The sequence below is a fragment of the Erpetoichthys calabaricus genome, chromosome 4 (assembly GCF_900747795.2).
Source record: "Erpetoichthys calabaricus chromosome 4, fErpCal1.3, whole genome shotgun sequence".
Taxonomy (NCBI): domain Eukaryota; kingdom Metazoa; phylum Chordata; class Cladistia; order Polypteriformes; family Polypteridae; genus Erpetoichthys; species Erpetoichthys calabaricus.
The window spans coordinates 202,588,871-202,611,877 of record NC_041397.2 but is presented as its reverse complement, the minus strand read 5'-3'; the positions used below and the strand labels follow the sequence as shown (position 1 = coordinate 202,611,877).

The window sequence follows — 23,007 nt, the reverse complement described above, 5'->3', positions numbered from 1 at the left end:
CTAAATTGGTTTAAGACCACAGCCTGTCACTCTCTCTGCACTTCAAGAGACTTACTTATTATCAGCACAAATAACATACAATGTTTTAAATATATCCCAGATCTAAATATTACTTTTGGTCTCCAAGAATATATTCATACATACAAAGGCACAGCATCCTCGACTATAGGCCATTTATCAGCCAAGAGTGCCTTAGTTTACGTACTGTTCCCTTCTATTGGGTGGAGCTCTCACCCACAGCCTTAATAAACCTCACAGCACAGATGTAATGGCAAACCTCTGGCTGCATCAGGTGCTCAAAGAAATCAACCTTATCACTTCAGTCACTCTAGAAATTAAGACAAAGCATAGAAAGTTAAAAATAGTGTGGTATTTATTGCATGAATAATAATACCAGTGGAGAAAAGCATAAAAGAAAATGTGGAAAGAAAGGTCTGGATATATATAGTCTTTAGAAAAAGCTTACGAAAAGTTAAAAGATGACAAGGATGAATGTTGCAAGTGGCTTCTGATCTAGCACTCGTAGTTGTTCATGAGATGCTTTGCTGATGATCAGATGGAAACGGACGCATGTTGCTGGCGCCCTCTTCTGACATCACTCTCACCCTCCTCTGACGTCGTTCTGTTCTCTTCTCCTGATGTCGCTGTTCAGACGAGGCATATTTATTATAAAATTTTCCCCGGGGGGTTCGCAACATGTGATTGTTAGATATTCCAATGGGCTGGCTGTCAATATGAAGAATGAATTCATTCGTCCAGTTCCCCAAACAATAAAACTTTTTGATGTTGTTTAGTACCTACTAGCATGTCTTCCTTTCCCAGGCTGTAAACCCATTTAGCAACTTGTTGTCCCAGATGTCCATCCTTTCTCAGATTATAAAGTAATTGATAGCCTGAGGCAATATCATGTCTTCCTCTTATTGTCTTTACAGCTGTTTTGAAAGTGAGGTACAATTGGGAAGAGGATATTCTTTGATGTGTCCTGAGTTTATGTTCATCTAGTGTTGTCTTGAGCAAAATATAATGAAAATATAGACAAACATCTACAGACTTTGAACCCCACAACACTGGATTTAACCTCACTAAAAGAAGGAGAAGGGGCCGCAGCATTATTGGGTAGCGTGCTATTGTGGAAATCCCTGGGCAGCAGGAAGGCGATGTGACCATATGTCATAATAAGTGCGTTCATAAGTGAACATGGGGTTCTCCACCATCATGCCATTCAGGGTCCTTACAACACAGCACATCTGTTGAATTTCCTAGATCACCTTTTTGAGAATGTTGAGCGACAACACAAAATGAGGCTGGAAGGGCAGAGTTGTCACAATACATTGTGATCTGGAACAATGTCAGCTTTCACTGAGCTGTAGACGTATGTAACTGGTTCACTGATCATCCCAGGTTTTCCAATTTGTTCTCACCAGCATATTCCCCATTCTTCTCAGAATGGCAGTAGAAGGTTTATGACCAGAATACTTATGATGCAAGGACTTTTCTGTGGGCCATGGAGGAAGCCTGTGAGATATCACTTTAGAGTCCATCCAAGCCTGGATGAGACACAGCCAAGTATTTTTCTCTAGCTGCCTTAGAAGAGCAAACAACTTGTGTGACACTGATGTGACTATGTGGCCCGACCCATTATGCTGATGAGTAATGTCAGTAATGTACAGTATTTGGCAGAAATTATTCATTAACTTTATATACATTTCGTACAGTTTTTTGTTGTTGTTATGAACTTTTTTATTTACTGTAACTTTATTTTAGTTTTACAACATGTATATAACTTTTTTTTTCTTTTGTTGTGCATGCGCTTATATACTGTTGCATTTGGAGCAGTGCATTTGAGGAAAGTTAAAATATGAAACTTGGTCATGCATATGATGCATCTATACACTGTTATTGTTTTGTTGAGTACTTACAATAGAAATGTTGATAAGTTTGACATATATGGTTCCTGGTTGTATCAAGTTTTTAGAGTAGTGTTTTGAATTGATCCTTGTTTTGTCTAGTGGTCATTGTATACGTGTGTGATCATTTTTGATTGCTTGTGTGTGTCATCTGATTGAAATGTTTGCTTTAAGTGACAGAGTGAATGGTTCTGAGTTGACTGGTTTTGGGCTGGAAGTCTGGGATTTGCTCAGATGAGTGAGATATGATCTTGTGTTTAAATTTTTGAGGGAATGAGGGCACTTTCAGTGAAATGTGTTTAAGCAATTAGGAAAAACTGTAATATGTGGGGTAAAAAATCATTCTAATATCCAGTTAATCCAATTCAGGATTAGGTTCCAGGTGTAGGAACCTGAATTGTGCAAGACACAAAAACAGCCCAATACATGCTGTCGGTACATCACAGGGCACATTCATGAAAACACACCCAACACAAGAGCTTATTTAAAATCTCTCATTAATCCAGCCATTATATCTTTGGGAAAAACAGAGGGAAACCAGAGTCCCCAGAGGAAAAACCATGAAGGCACATGGAGAACTCCACATGGACAATGGTGTGCAACGCTGCATCCATGAGGCAGCAGTGTACAAACCCCAGGCCAGCCTAAATCTTTCTAAATGTTTTATGCAATGAATTGCAGGTGTTGTTTTTTTTTTTTTGAAAGAGCAACATAAAACTTATCTCCTTACTAGACATGAAATGCAGCTGAACTGAGAAGGTCCTCTGAAATTCCCATTGTCAGTTTTCAATGTCACCTCATCAGATCACTCATATTTTGTTTAATCTGCTGGAAATGGTTATCCAGAAAAAAAATAAATGCTGGTTCCAATTCAGAAATAAAATAAAGAGAATTGTTAAATTGCTCATGATGCTTACTCAGATGCTTTGCAAAATTGCTAGTTTGTCTGAATGCTTGAATTTCCACGTGGGCTGTTTTACAAGTCACTGAAAAAATATGTGAAAAAAGCAAAGTAATGTTTTGAAACCTCTTAGGAATAAAAAAAATTGTTTGATCATTTCCTTGTCCTTTCTTTGCAGCTGAACCAGTGTTTATGAGAATGAAAGTCTTTAAAAAAATGAATTTAGATTAAGTGAAGGACCTAAAAAAGCACTTTACTCTCTAAAACACTGTGATGAAGTGCTGAACGACTTGACTTCAAGATTTCCAGAGGACAATTTAGGTCAAAGTCAGGTCTTTTTGATAGGTTTGCATTCCGTTCATTGATGGTTGATGTCTTATACTGCAGGCTGGTTCAGCAAACGGGTAGATTTTATGTCAACTTTGTGATCCTAATGGGTGAATTTACCATTTAACAAAATACTTTGTTTCATAGTAAGATGACTTTTGTTCAGATAAAATATCTCCATCTTGACTAAAATCTGATGATTAGAATAGAATGTTTTAGGATTGTTCTTTTTGGATGACAGCCATTTTCTTTTCAATTTCTATGGTCATGGCACCCCAAAACACGAGGCTGAGTCTCAGTACTTTAGCAAAACCAACTTTATTCAGCTTGAAACAGAAATGGCACGGTTATTTATTGGAGCGGGATCTACTACTCTCCTATACACAGACACAGCAATCCAGCAGGGTCGTGGCCAGATTATTGGCCAAGTAATGCTGTTCCCTACATTTATAATGTTCTATGCATCACCAATCAATGACAGTGCTTATAGCACGACCGTGATCAGTTCGGATTTGCTTTTGCAGAGAGCCGCTGCAGCCCTGGGAACCTGTGGTTGCCCTGGCAACGGATAAGCTGTCTTCCACAGATGCGCTGATTGTGCTGCGGTACGCTCTTCGGTGTGTTGTCCCATTAGGGGGGGCCCCAAAAGAGTTTAGAAACCTTGAAATATATATAAATAACATGACTACTTTATATTTTAACTTTAAGTTTTCTTTACAGTTGCCAGATTGTTATTTTCAGATGGTGAAATAGGTAAAATAGTTAATTAACATATGAAAGACTTGCATTTACTTTTTAGTGCAATCTGAACAATCAACATTTTCTGAAAGCAATTATCAATCATTTTCCAAAGGTAGCATTATATGTTGTCATGCATGCGTTTCAGAGGCTCACCTTCTTGGCTCGTCAAAGATAAGCACTACCAACCTGGAACACAAGGGGGCGCGATCTCTAACCACCTTGTTTCACTTTCCACCAACTTACTCTGCCCCTTCTGGTCTAGGAACTATAAAATAGGGTGCTATTGGGAGAAGTTCTCTCATTTGGAAGATAAACAACCTGCAAGACGGAGCGAACTACATGCCTGACTGCTATAGATGTTATTTTAGCCAGTAGCTAGAGGTATTTATGGTAATTACACTTGTTATTTTGTTTCAACCTTTTCCAAGTAAATGGGGTGGTCTGGTTGGCACCCCAACATTTCATTTGAGTTCCTGTCTTTACTACAATGTTTTGCTTATATTTTGCTAATAGCTGTATAAACTCTTTTGAATCTGTTTCTGTTCCAAATACCTGTTATAAAATATACTTATGTCCCACATTCTTAATAAAGAATGGCATGGTAGTGCATTGCTTAGTGCCACTGCTTTATAGATCCAGTGTCCTCAGTTTCTAGTTAGTCCCCAGTCACGGCAGAGTTTTCATTTTCTTCCCGTATCCCTATAGACATTTAGGTGTGTGCATGGATTGGCTCCTCGTCCAGAGCTGTTTCCAGCCTTGGCCCCAGTGTTGGCAGCAAGTTTCAGAATGATAGGTTGCTTATTAAACCTAATACTTTTTAAATATTCTCTGCATATTGCATATGGCAAAGACTGATTCATTTATTTTTATTTTTCATTTGAAAGTGACTTTCTTAAATTTAGGACAGTATCATGAGGTACTGTTACAACCAGTGTTGTCTTTTTTACTTTTTTTGTTGTTTAATGAAAGGTTAATACTTTGGCATCATAATACAGTACACCCCCAAAATTCGCGGGTGTTACATTCCTAGAGCACCCGCGAATTGTGAAAAACCGTGAATTGTGGATGTGGTTAAAAAAACGCCTATTTTTTATAGTTTAAACCCTAAATATGCCCCCAAAACACTTTAATTTAATTTCAAACTAAGCTTAGTACATTAACTAAAAAAAAAGAATGTAAAGGTAAACCCGTATACTACACAGTATTGTACTGCTATGTATCCCACAGAGCTAGAATGTAAAATACTGATGTTACCGCTGTACTGTATGTACTGTAATTGATGCACGTGCGCTTTCATTGCCAGAAGCCTTAGAAGGTGCAGGGTGTTTCGGCGGCATCTTGGGGCTTTAACCATTAAACTGCCACATACTTGGGGATTAATGCATCCCTGGACACCAAATACTTTTTTGCTGCACTTCAGATAAATGTCACAATTCACAAAGAAAAAGTGAAATTTTAATGGAACACATTTTTTTCCATGCAAAGAGCATCACAATTACTGCAACACTGATCATTTTACACACTGCTAATGAACTGTAAAAACTATTTAAAAAACTACTGGAACAATATATACAATGTGCAACTGACGCCATGGAGGAAATTCAGTAAATAACTGAGCCAACTGCACTATAACTGGCTGCACTCAAGCACACAGAGGTAAATGCTGATGCTGGCAGGCTAGTCTAGCGCAGCGGCTCAATCCCAGGGATAGTGAGGCTGCAGTGCTGCAGGGTGTCACGCTTGGGCCACAGAATTGCACAGAAACACAGGAGATTGTAGAGACAGGAACTTTATTCAAACACTTCAAACAAACATGTCTCTTTCAGAAGTAAAACGAGCTCAGTATTCAGTTAGTTGTCGATTAAAGAATAGACAAATATCGTAGGGGAGAACAACGAGAGCGGGACCCCCAGAAGGAACTGAGGATGTCTGGGGGAGGAAAGAGAAACAAAGCAATCAGCCAAAAAGGACAGGTGCTGTTCAGGCTTTTAAGTTTGATGTACCGCCACGTGAGAAGCATATCACACGACAGAGCAGCTGCAAGTAAGCCCAGCAAGTAAGGGAGCAATGTGAAAGTAGTCTATCAGCATTTTTTAAGAGGGGGTGCGTTCAGCCCCCCCAGCTCACAAGGGGCTGGCAGTAGTCATGAGTCTGGCTGCTCAACGAATGTATGGCACTGACTGATCAGCTCCTGCGTGTTCGCAAATGGCACTGGGAAACGACTATAGCTGGTTGTGGCGGTTTAAGGGTTAAGAATAACAAAACGGAAAACACAAAAACACTCAGCTGGAGATGCATCACAGTCAATCAGCAGCAAGGAGAAATGAATAATGGTGTAGTGGTCCGGTGCCGCTAAGATTTAATTTATTTATTTTTACGGTCGAGATTCCAGGGATGCACCCAGCCTTGGCCCAACCTTCATGTACTCACAAACAGAGACAAAAACAAAGCAAAATGGTAATCAAACAGCAAATAAAGAATGTAATGAAAACAAATTAAATAAATGAAAACAACGATACCACCCCTGTTCCCCTTTCAGCGATTACACATTAAATACAACAAAGCACCAACAAAACACACACAGTAAATCATGAAAAACGTTCATGAAAAACGGCAACGGATGAAATGTAATGATGAAAATAGATAGTCCAAAGATCCACATGTTGAATAGGAATGTAAAGATAGTCCTACCGCTAGTTTCTGAAATGGTGAAGATGGGTAGACGGGTTCAGGAGCGCTCCTTTCTTTGCAGGAATGCCATGAATCCACTTACAGTCCTCATGTACACAGGCAGACGGCAGACAATCCAGACGTCAACCACGAAGCGAACCAGGACAAAACGAATAAGTACAGGTAACCCAACAGAAGGCAGGCAGAGAGACAGGATTTTGAAACACAAATTACAAAAACTTTTGTTTTGATTTTGGTCACCGGCCCCCTTTTTAAAAGCTGCGCTGACATCCTTTGACCCCAAGCAGCCTCAGCACCCTCAGCAGAAGACCAATCAGAGCCACTGCAGGGACTGCTGGGAGTTGGAGTTTCAAATTCTATTGGCTACTTTCACCATCCTAAGACGTGTTTTCCTCTACAGTTGCTTCCTGTTCTCTCTACAGTACAGTATTGCCACGAAAAAATCCATAAAAATTGCGGAGGATATTTGCGGTTTCCACTAAAAATTATTAGATAGGTTCTAAGGAAAAATCCGCGAATGACCGAGGCTGCGAACACTGAACTGCGACTTCGCAGGGGTCTACTGAATACAAATATGAAACAAATGATATGTGAAATTTGTGTGCTTAGATTGCATGTCTCACTTGGTTATCTTGATTTGTACAATATTTTTTATGATGATCAGAAATACATTATTCTAAAACTAATAGTTGTACATTTTATTTCAAATTAAATTGTCAATCAATAAGTCAAAAGAAGAAATAGAAACAATAAAACAGTATGGTGGTCACTTCAGAAAAAAAAGATTCCTTCCTTGAGGCTGTAGGTCAGGGGCCTCTAAATGTGACAGCAAGGGGAGGAGCAAAGAGAACAAGCAGTGTTCTCTTCAAGGAATTTGAAATCAGTGCAGAAATAATTTTATCTGTGATGATAAATCCATTTTAATGGGCCTGATAATATTTTTTACAAGCAGGTTGTGGCCCATGGGCCACCAGTTGAAGAGCCCTGCTGTAGATCTTGTTGATCTGAACCTTTGCTTGTATTTTCTATGCTGGCATGAAGACATTCTTTATATTTTCATACCTCTCCTGCACCCACTTACAGCCAATTCTTATTTCAGACTGAGCTCTCTATATACTACTCCCACAATTTAGGGAGTGGATGCAGATGGAATGCAGTCATTATATGTACTTTTACAAAAGCTGTCAGAGAAACAAAGAATAGTGAGGGAGGAAGAGTTTAAGAATTTCAAAGCAGAAATGAGCCAAAAGGAAATAAAACAATCAGTGCAAAGTAACATTAAGGTTACTATCATACAAATCAAACAGCAAAAAATGAACCACTGCAAGATAGCTAAAAACAAGAAGTAATCACAAAGCAACACAGCGAACTTAGCAAAATTATTCATAGAATAAAGCATGAGACTCAAAATGCTATATCGTGGAATGTTTAACTTCAGAAATGTCAAAAAGTTTGATGTCAGTTTAGACTCTCCGTTGCATTTTTATAGGCCCTTTTGGATCTGGGACATTGAGAATGACTGTTTAAGCCATTTTGGGGCCCTAAACAGTTTACTGATTCTCTCTACTCTCTTCATCCCACCTATCAATCTGAGTTGGGACTTCCTCCACTGGCTACGGTAACGCAAGTGGTTTCTAAACTTGCTTATGCTAGGAAATGGCCCTGGCACTGAATGTTTCTTGCTTATCTTCCATGTCCTGAAGGGGTCTGTTTTTTTTTTTTTTTTGCTTGAAAGATTTCAGTGTGTACTTTGTCCCTATCTCATCACAGAATATTTATATTCAGTTGCCTAATCTCAGTATAGACTCTTTTACTATCTAAGGCTGGCACTTCTCTTCTCTTGCCATGCCTATTCTTGAAGTCTGAGAGACAACATTTTGGTTGTTTTAAATCTGTTCTGCTTTGATAGTTTATTTTAAAGTGTTGGGGGTACAAGCAACACTAGCATGAGTTCCATTGTTGTTTTTTATTACTTCACACATTGATGATTCATCCTTGTTGTACATTCTGGCAACTTCAGCATACGACTTTGTTTTTTTCAATTTTAAAACAAGAAGTTTGATTTTCTCACTTATAGGAGGGACTTCACATCTTCTTTTTGGCTTAGCAGAATTGCCAGCATCATTACTTTTGTGCTTTGGGGCCATATTGAGCAAAAGAAAAGTTATATCTATAGTGATACTGCGAGCATGGATGAGCCATATTGAGCAAAAGAAAAGTTATATCTATAGCGATACTGCGAGCGTGGGTAACATTTACCCCATAGATGCTATAGCATGACTCCCAGTAAGAGAAAGGCTGGTGGCAAAGCAGGAGTGGATGACAGGAAAAACACTGGACAATGGAATCATTCATGATGAATGGGGTTCAACACTTTTCAGCCATGCAGGTGCGTGGTTAATTTAGTTTTAATCAATTTTAAACTTTTGTCTTTTTTTTTTTTAATTTAATATTTTCAAAGAGTGGGTAACTGAAACTGCAGTTGGAGAGTCTACAGCTGGGGGGACCGCTGTACTCACCTAACTCCAAAAAGCTTTGTTATTTAGTATTGTCTAATCATATTTTTATATTTTTCTTATTTCTTCATCTTGTAAAGCACTTTGAGCTACATAATTTGTATGAAGACGTGCTATATAAATAAATGTTGTTGTATTTGTGTTTGATGTAAATCATCTACTTATGGTAGGCATATTCTAACTGCCACTATTCACTATAGCTAATTATTTTGTATTCTATATTAGCAGATGTAGGATTTATGCCAACAGCAGAGCACTAACTGGGACCCCCCTCCCCTGATTAGCACACTGGTATTTTACACAGATTCAAGACAGCAAACTGAACCATGTTAGACACTACATGGATTGCAAGGCTATCACAATATAGTCATGGACACAAATCTATTCCTATAGTGCCAATACATAAAAGTATCAGGGCATGGTCCACCCAAAATTCATGCAAGCATGTGGTAAGAAATCCCCAATAACTGCCTGGTGGGCTATCATAAGAGGCATAAGTATAGTTAATTTCCAAGATTTTGGGTAGTATGGGGTAATCCCCTTTGAAGTCTCTATTGGGAACTTCACTTCAGCTAAATCTAAGGATTCGTAATGGGGAAGCCACCAAGGTTCCACTGTTTACAGGCAGGCAATCCTTGATCATTCAGCAGTGTCTTATTATTTCAAAGAATGTCTAAGTTTAGGGGTAAAAGGACAGAGTGGTCCCAGCTGGAAGTGGGTTTTGGGAACAGAACAGAAGTCTGCTTCTGCATGTTTAAAGTTTCACCTCATGTCAGTACTAGTGGGGCTCAGTGCTGCAAGGAAGGTGGCAACAGCTCCATGTCAGAGAAGAGAGGTGACCAGATAGTTTTGGAGAGAGAAAAGATGTTTCCTGTAGTTATTGACCGGTCTCCTTTCATTATATTACATTACATTACACTTTGCCACATGTCTCTATATGGACTACTGTTGCAGAAGTGTTTAGGAATAAATAGGAGTGTTTTATCAAAAGTACACAAGTACTTAAGTACTTGCTAGTGAAAAATGATTTCCTATTAGCTACTCATGGATCCACTTTAACTCATCGTTTTTCTGATAAGATAGACATAAAAACTGACCTTACCAGTTATGATCAGAGCCTTCAGATACCTACATGTTGGAATACTCCATATTTTGAAGGTTCCGGCAGAACAAACATTTCTGAGAAGATGATCGCACTAATAGATTTGATTGTGATTTGATGTCGTACCAAAGCTTAAGAATTAAACATATAACCATTTCTGAAAAATATATTTGCAGTTGTTTTGAAGCATTATTTATTGTGGCATGACATGCTTCAATGAGACACTGTTAACACTAAGTCAGATTTATATTTGTCTCAATATGATAAAACAGAATACCGAAGCAAATGATCCAGAATATATCTTTAAGTAGTTTGAGTTCACATAACATTTTCATATCTGTAGATTGCATCTTGTGAGGGTCTTAAACAGGCAATACAGAAAACACCACACTGTAGACTTATTTTTTTTCTCCCTGGCAATCCTGTACGTAAATGAAACAATACTACAAAATGCATTGTGCAAATTATGCAATACTACTGAAAACCAGATAACGACAGATATTTTTTCTCACAACTCTGTTTAACATTTAGCAAAATTCCTAGTGCAGAAAGTTTGACATTGTGTAATATCAAAGGCTGGAACTATGTAATAACCAATGAAATGCACACAAATGTTAGCAGAATACACATACGTCATGCAGAAGTGTTATACACTCACTGATAAAACGTAGTATTAAAATGGGGAAAAATACTGTATGTCATGTGTAGATGCCTTTATTAACTTTTTTATTTGCACCATTTTTATTTCCAGCAAGTGAAAAGATTCTACAAGGACCAAAAAATGCAGCTGTTCTTGAAAATGGCACTGCTTCTTTCAATTGTACATTAACGAGAAATTGGCAAGTGCTCATCTGGATGCTGAGATCATCCCTGGTACTAACAGTCATAGAGAACTTTGGACCTATTGAAACACTGGGTCATTTCACCTCCCGAAATTACACAAATGGTGATTCCCTCATTCTGGAACTTATCATTTCAGAAGTTTCCCTTAATAATAGTGGAGTAGTAGCTTGTAAGCTTCAAGGAGGTGGAACTGCTGAAGCAAACTTATTTGTTCAAGGTATGTATTCTATTAATATTTCTTTTATAATATTTTAGTTTTCTGTATTCTCTCAATTGGTATGGTTTATAAGTTAAGATTTTTCACATAAGAGAAAAAATAAAACTTCAGTTTCAGAACATCTTACTTGTAAAATATGTTTATAGCTTTTTTATTATAAGGTCATTATTGTCACAATTTCAGGGTACAGTGAAATTCTTACTTGAGCGTGCTATATACTTTTCATAAGCTATTACAGTTTTTCTCAATTGCATAAACACATTTATCTGAATGGGTCCTCATTTCAGTTTCATAACACCTCACTCATCTGTTCAAATCCCAGAGTTTCTGCCCAAAAGCAAACCGTCAACTCAAAGTCATTCATCCTGCCATTTAAAGCAAACATTTCACTCAGATGACACACACAAGCAAGCAAAAATGATCACACGTACAATGACCACAAGACATAACCCACATCGGTTCAGGACACCGGTCTAAATACTTGAGGCCGCCAGATGCCATGTATTGCATGCTTATCAAGGTTTCCATTGATAGCACTCAGCATGCAATACAGTTTTTCCCAAATGTTTAAACACATTTCCAGAAATTGTGGCTCAATTTCTCAAAACTCTAAACACAAACTGAAAAGAATTAACTACTTTGTCAAAATGCCACAAATCTCTTGCAAAATGAAAGACAGCACTGTAAACCAGGCTCTATCTTCTCAACACCAATTCCTTCCACCAAAACAATACACACAGCTATTATGTTTATGTCTTGCAGAGCATCAAATAAACACTGCTGTGATACTGTAGATTCAAAACACTACTATCAAAAGTGTTCGTGTATGTTTTGGCATCACGAGGCCATGTTACATATTCAAATGTATACAAGTGTGTGTAAATTAGTTTCCTTTTTCTTGTTTTGGTGAAGTGCAGGGTTTTTTGTCCTGAAATAGCATTTACAATACTACATGTACAGTATATGCAACACAAATGTTACCTGTTTTACGTAGTATGTAGGAAAACTCAGTAATTTCACCTATTTAATGAAAATACAAATGAGAAACACTACAAGAAAAATCAGTCCACAGATACAAAAAGGTAACAAAAGAAAAATTTATTTGTTACTGCAAGACAAAGTGTCCAGCTGAACTGACAAAACCAATTGCAAAATGCAATGAAACAGATCACTCTGCGCTCTCATGCCAGAAGACCTCATCCACATTGACTGCAATGTTCCCCCTGGCAAAGCAGTAGGGGAAAAAAAGTCTGGCATGGTGGATCCATCCCCGGCATTCATCTGTGTAGATGACATCACATGCCTCCTCCTTTTCCTGGAGTAGAGTCGCACACTTTTGGGTTCTGAGTTCGTAAACTTACCACTGCCATGCTGAAAAGAATTCCTCTTTTGGATTTAGAAATGGGTAATAAGGTGGAAGGTACAGCACTACAAGACGTGGGTTGTTGGTGAACCAGTCATGGACTACAGCGGCCTAGTGGAACCTTACATTATCCCAAATGACAGGGTAGGCTGCTCTGGAGGATGAGGATATTTTTGAGTTCGTCAAGGAATGTTAACAAACGGAGAGTATAGGCACCAAGTGTTCATGGTGATGTATAACCCCCACACTGACCCATTCCAATTGACAGTGGTGGCATGGTTGCCAGTGATGTTCCTCCCCTGCCGCCTGGTCTTCTGCAGGTTGAACCCTTCGTCAAGATATATTCATAAGGAACAGCACTGGCATCAAGTTCAAGCATTCTCTGAAATAGGGAGAATGAGTATATCAGACAAAGGGCCTACTTACAGGAACACTGAGGTACATAGTGACATCTATTTAAAGAATACTTAGAGGATGCTGTATTCACATGCACATATTAGTATCATTGCTCTTTCACTCAGTCAGAGTTCCACTCAAATGGACCATGGTACAGCTGTTTCATCCTCAGATGGTGTTGATTCAAGACACGGTCAATTGTGGACAGGCTGAACTGGTCCATCTTTGTGAAAAAGAAACATTGTTTTCCAGGACTCTGATTTCCCCCATGGTGATGCCATTATTTTCCAAAGCCATGTTTATTACAGAGGTCTCTTGCTTGTTTGTGAATTTCTAGCATCTGCCACCTCTTGCTAGCTGTCTTTCTGTTCTGTGAAAAGTATATACACACATTATAGGGTACACATTTTACAGTATAACTATGCAAATGTAAGACAAAACATTGCATTACATGGTACATTCTAGATATCCACAGAGACCATAAATTTATGGTATAGTGCAGGGGTCGGCAACCCGCGGCTCTGGAGCCACATGCGGCTCTTCAGCCTCCTTGTAGTGGCTCCCTTTGGCCTTGACAAAAAAATAAAAACCATGAAAATGAATGATGGCAATTTCTTAATTTAACTTGTATTTATATATATATATATATATATATATATATATATATATATATATATATATATATATATATATATATATATATATCTGCGGTGGGTTGGCACCCTGCCCAGGATTGGTTCCTGCCTTGTGCCCTGTGTTGGCTGGGATTGGCTCCAGCAGACCCCCGTGACCCTGTGTTCGGATTCAGCGGGTTGGGAAATGGATGGATGGATATATATATATATATATATATATATATATATATATATATATATATATATATATATATATATATATATATATATATATATGTTTATTTACTACTACTACTACTACTGTTATACATTTTAACATCTAATTTAGAGAGTTTAATTCTGCGTGGACAGAAGCATTTGCCTTCACCGCCAACGACGCTGGCTTACCGGTGTGCTTAATATGTGGCGATAAATTATCGAACAACAAAAAATGTAACGTTGAAAGACATTTTCAAAACAAGCTCTCAGCATTCACTGAAAATAAGCGAAAAGATGAGCGAAAGAGAGCAATTTCGGAACTGCAACGGAAAGCTGAACAGAGCAAACATACTTTCAAAAAGTGGATCACTTCTACACAGTCAACTACAGCTGCTAGTTTTGTGGCAGCTCAAGAGATCGTAAGGAGGGGTAAGCCGTTCACAGACGGAGAATACATGAAAGAATCGTTCATAAAAATATCAGAGCATCTATTCTCCGACTTTAAAAACAAACGGGAAATTGTTCAGAAAATGCAAGCTGCATTTAGAGAAAGATTCAGTGAGTTCAGAAAGGAAAAAAACACTCTCTCCTTCCCTGTCACACCCCTGGACATCGACCCATCCCTGCTGAACACATCCGCATTCACAGGAGTAAGCCCGATCTAGAAATTGAACTGGACGACATAGCAGATAAAGATTAATGGGTGTCCAAGTTCAAATGCCTGACAGCGGATCTTGAAGAAGTCACCCGTCAGAAGGCTACTCTCGCTAAAGAGCACAAATGGAGTGATATTGAAAACCTCCCCAAACCCGACAAATTTGTTTTCGACACATGGAGTGCCATTCCCGAAACGTATATGAACATGAAAAAATATGCATTTGGAGTCCTGTCCGTCTTTGGCTCAACATACTTAAGTGAGCAAGTTTTCTCAAGCATGAACTTCATAAAGTCCAAATATCGCTCCTGCCTCACACATGAGAGCCTGCAGTCCTGTGTGAAGGTCAAAGTCACATTGTACAGCCCCGACATAGAGATGATCAGCAGCGAACTTCAGAAACAGAAGTCACTTTAAACAGGTGACAACAATAGCATTTAATATGCTATTATTTTTCAGAAAAACGAAACACATTCATTTCGGACCCGGAGCTGATGTAGGTTTTTTTGTATGTTCAGGTGCTTCAGTTGATTCAGCACACTGAAATGGAATTTTATGTTTACTTTTTTAAAGCTGCTAAGCTACAGCTAAATGTTTTATTTATATTAAAGTGGGCTAGTTTTTATTTTAATTTTACACAGGTATAGGAAGGACCCAAATAGGCCTGCATAGTTCAGTTTAATTTATTTCAAAGTAGCCCTACACATGCACACTGCACTTCTGTTTGTTGTATTCTGTGGTTGTAACATGTAAAATCTTAAAAAAGATTAAAACTTTTAAAAGTTTATCAGCTGTGTTATGTTTTGCGGCTCCAGACTATTTTTCTTTGGAGGAAGAGGGGGCAAAATGGCTCTTTTCATAGTGAAGGTTGCAGACCCCTGGTATAGTGTAATTACTGTAGTGAGTACTGTTAAACTTCTCAAGTGTTTGCTTACCTATTCTCTTATCTATGGGCCCGAATAACTGAGGCTACTGTGAAGCAGCTCAGATTTGGCTGGACTTGCTGCCCAGCTTCAGTCATGCTTAGGCCATGATTGATTACATGGTCCTCCAAAGTTGTATGTATTTCATTGGGAAATATTGGCTTGCCTTTGCCTTCCTCTTCCTCCTCCTCGTCCTGAACGTGGTCTTCGCTGCCTGCTAGGCCTCCTTTTACTCTCACTCTTTGCACTTCCTCTGTGTTCTTGCTGCTCCATCTTCTTGCCTAACACCTGTATTAGAGGTCTTTTTTATACTCTGACACATAATTATATTTTTCTTCCAGTTGAGTTTGCACAGGCACAACATGAGTGAGACTAATTGGTAATCAGGGTGTTGCATTTTGAAGGCCAATATTTCTAGGTGAAAAAAGTGTGCTAAATGAAGCAATTTGTGTTCAGAGCTTTGCAAAGCTGTCATTTAGAATGATATTTGAGTAAGACTAATGGAATTGTAGTTAGAGTTTAGCAGTTTGGAGTCATGTCTGCATGTCTGACATTGTAGTCAGCAACACAGGAGCGCCACAAGGGACTGTACTTTCTCCAGTCCTGTTCAGCCTATATACATCGGACTTCCAATACAACTCGGAGTCCTGCCACGTGCAAAAGTTCGCTGATGACACTGCTATCGTGAGCTGCATCAGGAGTGGGCAGGAGGAGGAGTATAGGGACCTAATCAATGACTTTGTTAAATGGTGAGACTCAAACCACCTACACCTGAACACCAGCAAAACCAAGGAGCTGGTGGTGGATTTTAGGAGGCCCAGACCCCTCATGGACCCCGTGATCATCAGAGGTGACTGTGTGCAGAGGGTGCAGACCTATAAATACCTGGGAGTGCAGTTGGATGATAAATTAGACTGGACTGACAATACTGATGCTCTGTGTAAGAAAGGACAGAGCCAGTTATACTTCCTTAGAAGGCTGGCATCCTTCAACATCTGCAATAAGATGCTGCAGATGTTCTATCAGATGGTTGTGGTGAGCGCCCTCTTCTACGCGGTGGTGTGCTGGGGAGGCAGCATTAAGAAGAAAGACGCCTTACGCCTGGACAAACTGGTGAGGAAGGCAGGCTCTATTGTTGGCATGGAGCTGGACAGTTTGACATCTGTGGCAGAGCGACGGGCGCTCAGCAGGCTCCTGTCAATAATGGAGAATCCACTGCATCCACTGAACAGTATCATCTCCAGACAGAGGAGCAGCTTCAGCGACAGACTGCTGTCACTTTCCTGCTCCACTGACAGACTGAGGAGATCATTCCTCCCCCACACTGTGCGACTCTTCAATTCCACCTGGGGGGGGGGGGGGGGGGTAAACATTAAACATTATACAAAGTTATTGTCTGTTTTTTACCTGCATTATTATCAATCTTTAGTTTTTTTTTTTGTATCAGTAAGGTGCTGCTGGAGTATGTGAATTTCCCCTTGGGATTAATAAAGTATCTATCTATCTATCTATCTATCTATCTATCTATCTATCTATCTATCTATCTATCTATCTATCTATCTATCTATCTATCTATCTATCTATATAGTTGATACATGAGCTTCATGTATTCAGAATTGTGTGCATAGTTTCCCTTTTTTGAACTTTAATGAAAGTGTACAGGTTCACCATATGCAACTCCAAGTTTCAAATGTTTATTTTCTCAAATACACTGAAACTCAAAATGATACTGCAAGAGAGTAAAGTGATGCACAAAAAAAAAAACCAGTTCTGTATATTCTGCAAAACAAATGTATGAAATCATAATGTAAAACAAAAGTTCATAAATGACAAAAAACAACTGTAAGGAAATGAATTATCTGTCACTTTACAGTATTTGACAGACATCATCCATCAGCTTATATGTAATGTCTCTGGCCTGGGTCAGGCCACAAAGCCTCATCCACATCATATTCTCTCTGAAGGAAGCAAGAGCATTATGTCCTGCTGTGTCTTAACCAGGCTTGGGTGCACTCTAAAACAATAGAAGACTATGGAAGCAACTATGTAGCGACTACGATTTGGATGCACTCATTGCCCAGCTGCTCTCATTGTCAATCCATGGACAAACATGTGGTGGACCATAGTAGCATGACTATCATGCGATATTACAGTTCTTCTGGTCTGTGCTCGTGCTCTTCCTCTTCTGACTCCCTGTCTATTTACCATGTTTAGGTTAATAAAAAACAACCACATTAAGCACGCATGGCTACATTTTATGCAGTCAGTAGTTTAGCGTTGAGTGTGAAGCATTTTGACACTCAGTGCTTTCAGCTGGAGAGGTTTGTTCTTATCGAGCTCAAGTTGTGACACACTGTGTTCATTAGAGAATAGTGTTTTCTGATTGCTTGTGTGGTAAGAACTGTGCTTCAGTAATGGGATTTGTGTTGGAAGATCTGCCCAAATGGTGCAGCCAATCTGCAATAGAAAAAAGAGTTTGTCATTTCGGGATTAGTGTCATACGTTTAAGGACTGAATGAAAGCAAATGGTTATCTAGCCAGCAATTCAAGATTTTGCGTTTAATCAATTGAGAAAAACTGTAATAATTAGTGGATGTGAATGCTCATAAAAATATAAGCTCTCTGGCCTAAAAGAGTAATTCTTTGCTAACTGATAATACAGAAGGCCAAAACAGGTAACAAAATAAGGATGAGAAATATGATTTGTAACCCATAAATATGAATAAAGTGTCAACAAACAGAGCAATAAAGTTCAGAATAATCAGCAGGCCCAGTAAATTCTTATGCACATAAGCATGATTTATCTTCATTATGCTGGCTCACATCTCCCAGTCCCTCACTTAGTAACCAAAGTAAACATTCCATACGAGTAAGCCTGAAACTCTAAGTCATCATCCAAATGGTATTCTCCATTTTAGCATAATTCCAGTGCAACCCCAGGGTCACTTAAAGGGTCAATAAATAATCTCTATCCAGTCATTACTTAAGCATAATTCTGTCTGATAGCAGTTGTTTTCATTGTTCCTTAAGCAATGTTTTTAATTGAAGAAGTCAATGTTTGTAGAACATTTCTTGAAACACCTGCCTTCAGTGCTAAATCGAGTCCAAGGGTTTCCTTTTCAGCAACAGTATACTTCACTTTAATTTTGTATTCCATTTGAGTTTTCCTCAGGAAGAGCTGCTCTGTGTGAATACATTATCACAATCTGAAGATTTTTTGGCTTGTTATGTATCTTGCAGAGTAGATTCTTCTTGAATATGTCTGCCGTAAAGTCATTTGTCATTTTAGTGCTTGTTTTGGCCTTTATAATAATATACAAGTATTTTGGATCATACTGCATTGTGACAGTGTACCAGTTGTATTCGGGGAGCCTCTTGAACCTGGATCGTTGATAGTCATGAAATTAAGATGAGCCGGGCAAATGAGGACACAAACTTCCAGCCATGGGGTAGGTGCAAAAGTGACAGTGCTTTTATTTAAAACAATCAAAACAAAGTGTCCAAAACAGTACATTAAATGATAAATCCAATAAATAAATAATCCATGAAAATCTCAGTGTCCAGTAGAGGTTAAAAACAATCCATGAATAAATCCTTTAAAAGCGAGGTTAAAATCCCTTAGCAGGAAGCTGCCCTATAAAATGCAAGAGCCCTGGCGAATCCCTTTAAGAGTGATGTTTCCCAATTTGAGTCTCGGAGCATGGAGAGATGTCTACCATCAGGTGCAAAGAACCTTCTGATATTCTTGTGTACCCACCGCCCATCGCATGGCATTCTATGGGTTGCTGCCAAACCTCCATTCCTTCGGACTCCTGCTGCCATTCCTGGCCTTGTGGTGGAGCCACTCCAGAGTAATCAGCAGGAGTGCCCAGCAGGAGCAACCCTCAACCGCATCCCCTCTCCTGAGGCTCGTATTCCAGTCTGCCTGCTTCCTTCAGTCTTGCACCTCTCCTTCTTTCTGGCCTATTAACTGCTGCTCTCTTTTCTTTCTGTCTCTTCGTTCTTCCTTCTCTGTCCCGTGCAGGATCCTTTATCCTGCCTGTTTAATTCAGTGTAGGTATGACATGTTGCTCCACCCGAGGCATAATTGAGGCGTCCAACCAATCCGCCGGACTCAGCATGTGTATGTGATGTGATTGGCCAAGTACTCCAATTAACTACTGAGTGAAACACGCTTGCACACTCCGCACCTGATTTTGAGCCTACACACTACCCAAGACCCTGTCGTCAAAACAAAACTAAAGCAGACTGTATAGTGAAACAACTGATTCATTATGGATTAAACAGTAAACATGAAACCTTCTTCTGCTACCCCTCAGCAGTTGGAAATTGACTGCAAAGTAGCTGCTTTCAGGGTGGTGCCCCAGATTCCAAACAGAAATAATACAAGGTCGGAAGAAGTGGATCAGCAATAACAAGATTTTCAAAAAATAAGAAAAAAAGGTTAACTTCTATTTATTTGAAGCACGTCTAAAGTACAGTTTGTCCAGAACTATATGAAGGACACTAGCAATTTAAATTCAATAAAAGGAACCCCTATGTAATTAACAATAGAATGTAGAATGAAAAAAGTAAAGTAAAGTAGTAAAGACATGGACTCCTCATTCTGAATGTATTTATTTATTTATTTTACTTTCCCTTTGCATACGATGAACAGGGTGGCCCTTCTTCTTTCAGAATAATTCCTTGCGGGGCCACTTATTGACGGTGCTACAAATTCCCACTGACAACTATACCCATTAACCAGAACATATGCTAGATAAAATGCTTTACTAGTGAAGCAGTACTTTCTTTAAGGACTTATGCTTTAATTAAATGTGAGGCTTGGCATTTTAGAGGATCAGTCAGCAAGTTTTCTACTGATTTGTAGCACATTCATTCAAATTTATTGCTAGGCAAGAACAACAAATTCTTCTCAGATGGTTTTCTCTTGTACATTATTTTCTTCATCCAGTCATTGCTGATGTCTATACAATATGTGCCTCATATAAAAAATAACTCCCAAGGAATAAAAACATACTTAAAAGAAAAAAATCACAAGAAGGTGTTTAATCATAAAATCATTGGCAATGTATCAAAATGGTAGCAAAATGGAGAAAAATATGTATTATTTTATTACATTATTATATTTCATTATTACATCCTTTATAATTGTACACTTTAGTGTAAATTAAAATACAATTCTTTACCATTTACTTATATTGCCATCACTGATATCTTTACAAGCTAAAAGACTGCAATAAATAAATAAATAATAATTGTAGCATAGTGGTTAGCACATCTTCCTTATGGGTCCAGCTGGGTTTGAACCATACACACTTCTTTGTCTGTGTAGTTTGTATGTTCTCCCCAGTACTTCTGTTTTTTTTCCCATCATCTCCAAAAGCATTTGTGTAGGTTAACTGCCAATTCCAGTCTGTCCTTGTTTGAATGCGTATGTGTATGTGAATGAACCCTGCAAAAGACAGCTACACAGTCCATGACCTGTTCCTGACTGGCACACAGTGCTACCCTAAATTGGGCTGGCAGCTTTGAGAATGTTGTTATGTTTTAGAAATACATGTATGTGTGTGTGCGTTTAGAAATATTCAGTGTTTACAGTTTCTGTCAATTTCAGTCCACAGCACTCTATCTGCAATATAGAAGCCTCCTAAAGCAGACCTCATGGCTTAGTGAAGCTTTCCAAAGTTTTTTGATCAAGTCTGACTTAGTTATTGCTCGTTATCGGCCTTATCTCATAAAATGAAGATTTAACACCTGCCAAACAGTTGAGATCCTTCTCTGGCTGTAGCCAGATCTGAACTGTTAAAGTTTCTTCAAGTCCTCTCTTTTATCCTAGTTACTCTGATCTCATGACTGCAAGAAGAGAATCCAGAACCTTTTCTTTTTGACCTCATGGGCATGACCTCAAGCAACACTCCAGGGTATGGTTTTGTTATGCTTTGAGGTATCTAGGGTTTTCCACATTCTTCTGACCCAGATGTGAAAGGGTGAAGTAGTGTGTATATCTATATATACAGGGTGAGTCAAAATTACTGTATGTTAATATTTGAATGGCAGAAACAATTTATTCACAAAACGTACTTTATATGTGCAAGATGATTTACAGGAATGTCTCAACCTGTCTGCTGTCATTGGCACATAAATTGACCACACAATTGTATATAAGTACATACATAGTAGTACCATTAGTGTTAACATAATTTTGACTCACCCTGTATGTACTGTATATATATATATATATATATATATATATATATATATATATATATATATATATATATATATATATAGCGGCCACTAGTGGGCAAACCCTAAGACATAATTGCACCACAACAGCCCCATTTCAAACATTACCTTCAGCACAACTCAGCAATACATTTGAACTCTTTCTTTTCTTTTTTTTCCCAAGTTGAGTGGAGGGCTCCGTTTTAACTCCAGACCTGGGAGTACTTTTAGTGCTTAAACTAATGCACCCGGTAAATACTTCCAGGTCAGGCAGGACCACCTCAATCCTTGTGACATCAGTATCCAAGAGTTCCCCCTGGTGGCTCCCAAAGAACCCAACAGGGCAGGGCCATAGGATCACAACTCCCATGCTTCCCTGCGGACATCCATACTGGGGCTTGCAAGATGGGATGCTGCCACTCAGTGTATGGGTGGACGCTCTGTCCATAGCAGGCAGTTGACCACTGTGCAGTCCTTCCAGGTGCATCCCAGATGCTGCTCAGTGAAAGAAAGGATGCCACTCCCAATGTACCCACTGTACCTTCCTTCCACCTCTGAGCCCTGGCATGGAAAGGAGATATCACTTCCTTCCTGGTTTTCCATTATCAAGGCCTCCTGACCAGGTAAGGGAGGTGTCAAAAATCATCTGGGATAACGGTTCTTCCATCACTATATATATATATATATATATATATACTGTATATTTATTGTGACAGATAGGGGGCACTGTCGTCCCCTTGAACCCTCAGACCACTCATTTGACACCAGATAAAAATCCAAAAATTAATATTTATTATAATAGTAATGTACACAAAGCACCCTCCACTCCACAATACTCAATAATCCAATACAATAATCAATCAACAAATCCTCCACTCCCAGCAGCTCAGTTACCCTTCCTCCCAACATGGCTCATTGCTGGGATCTCCCACAGTCCTTTTAAAGTCTTTAACCCGGAAGTGTTTCTGTCCCTCAGTCCATGTGACTTTATAACACTTCCGGGTCAGGTGAAAACTTCTTCTTTTCTTCAACCCGGAAGTACATCATTTCCTCTGTCCCCGTGACTGGGAAGTACTTCCGGGTTATAAGAAAAATATATGTCCCTGAGCCTCCCTACAGCGTCCCCTGGCGGCCCCCATGGTCTCCAGCAGGGCTGTGATGTAAAACTCCATTGTCCATGTTGCCCTGCTGGAACTCGGGGCACTTCCAGAAGGGCTCCACCGGGCAGCGCGGGGGTATTGGCTAGGATGAACTGCCAGCCATATCCCACAATATATATATATATATATTTCATAGCATTCGCAGTCTGAAACACGATCTGATTGTATAGGTGGTTACCTACCAAGTAACACATGTGGTTGGTC

At 39.1% G+C, this 23,007-nt stretch overlaps 2 protein-coding genes across 3 annotated transcripts in view; both read left to right on the top strand.

Annotated features, from left to right (window-relative positions):
- Positions 1-23,007, top strand: part of pcp4b (Purkinje cell protein 4b) — a 679,051-nt gene that overhangs the window by 131,305 nt on the left and 524,739 nt on the right. The gene's annotated exons all lie outside the window — the stretch shown is intronic.
- The window catches only part of igsf5b (immunoglobulin superfamily, member 5b), a 190,574-nt gene that overhangs the window by 55,470 nt on the left and 112,097 nt on the right, over positions 1-23,007 (top strand). The window contains exon 3 of one of the 2 annotated variants that reach the window (XM_028800189.2): positions 10,937-11,245. The exons of the other annotated variant lie outside the window; for it this stretch is intronic. Coding sequence (XP_028656022.2) covers positions 10,937-11,245 — 309 coding nt within the window. The remainder of the gene's footprint in view (positions 1-10,936; positions 11,246-23,007) is intronic. 2 annotated transcript variants of the gene reach the window in all.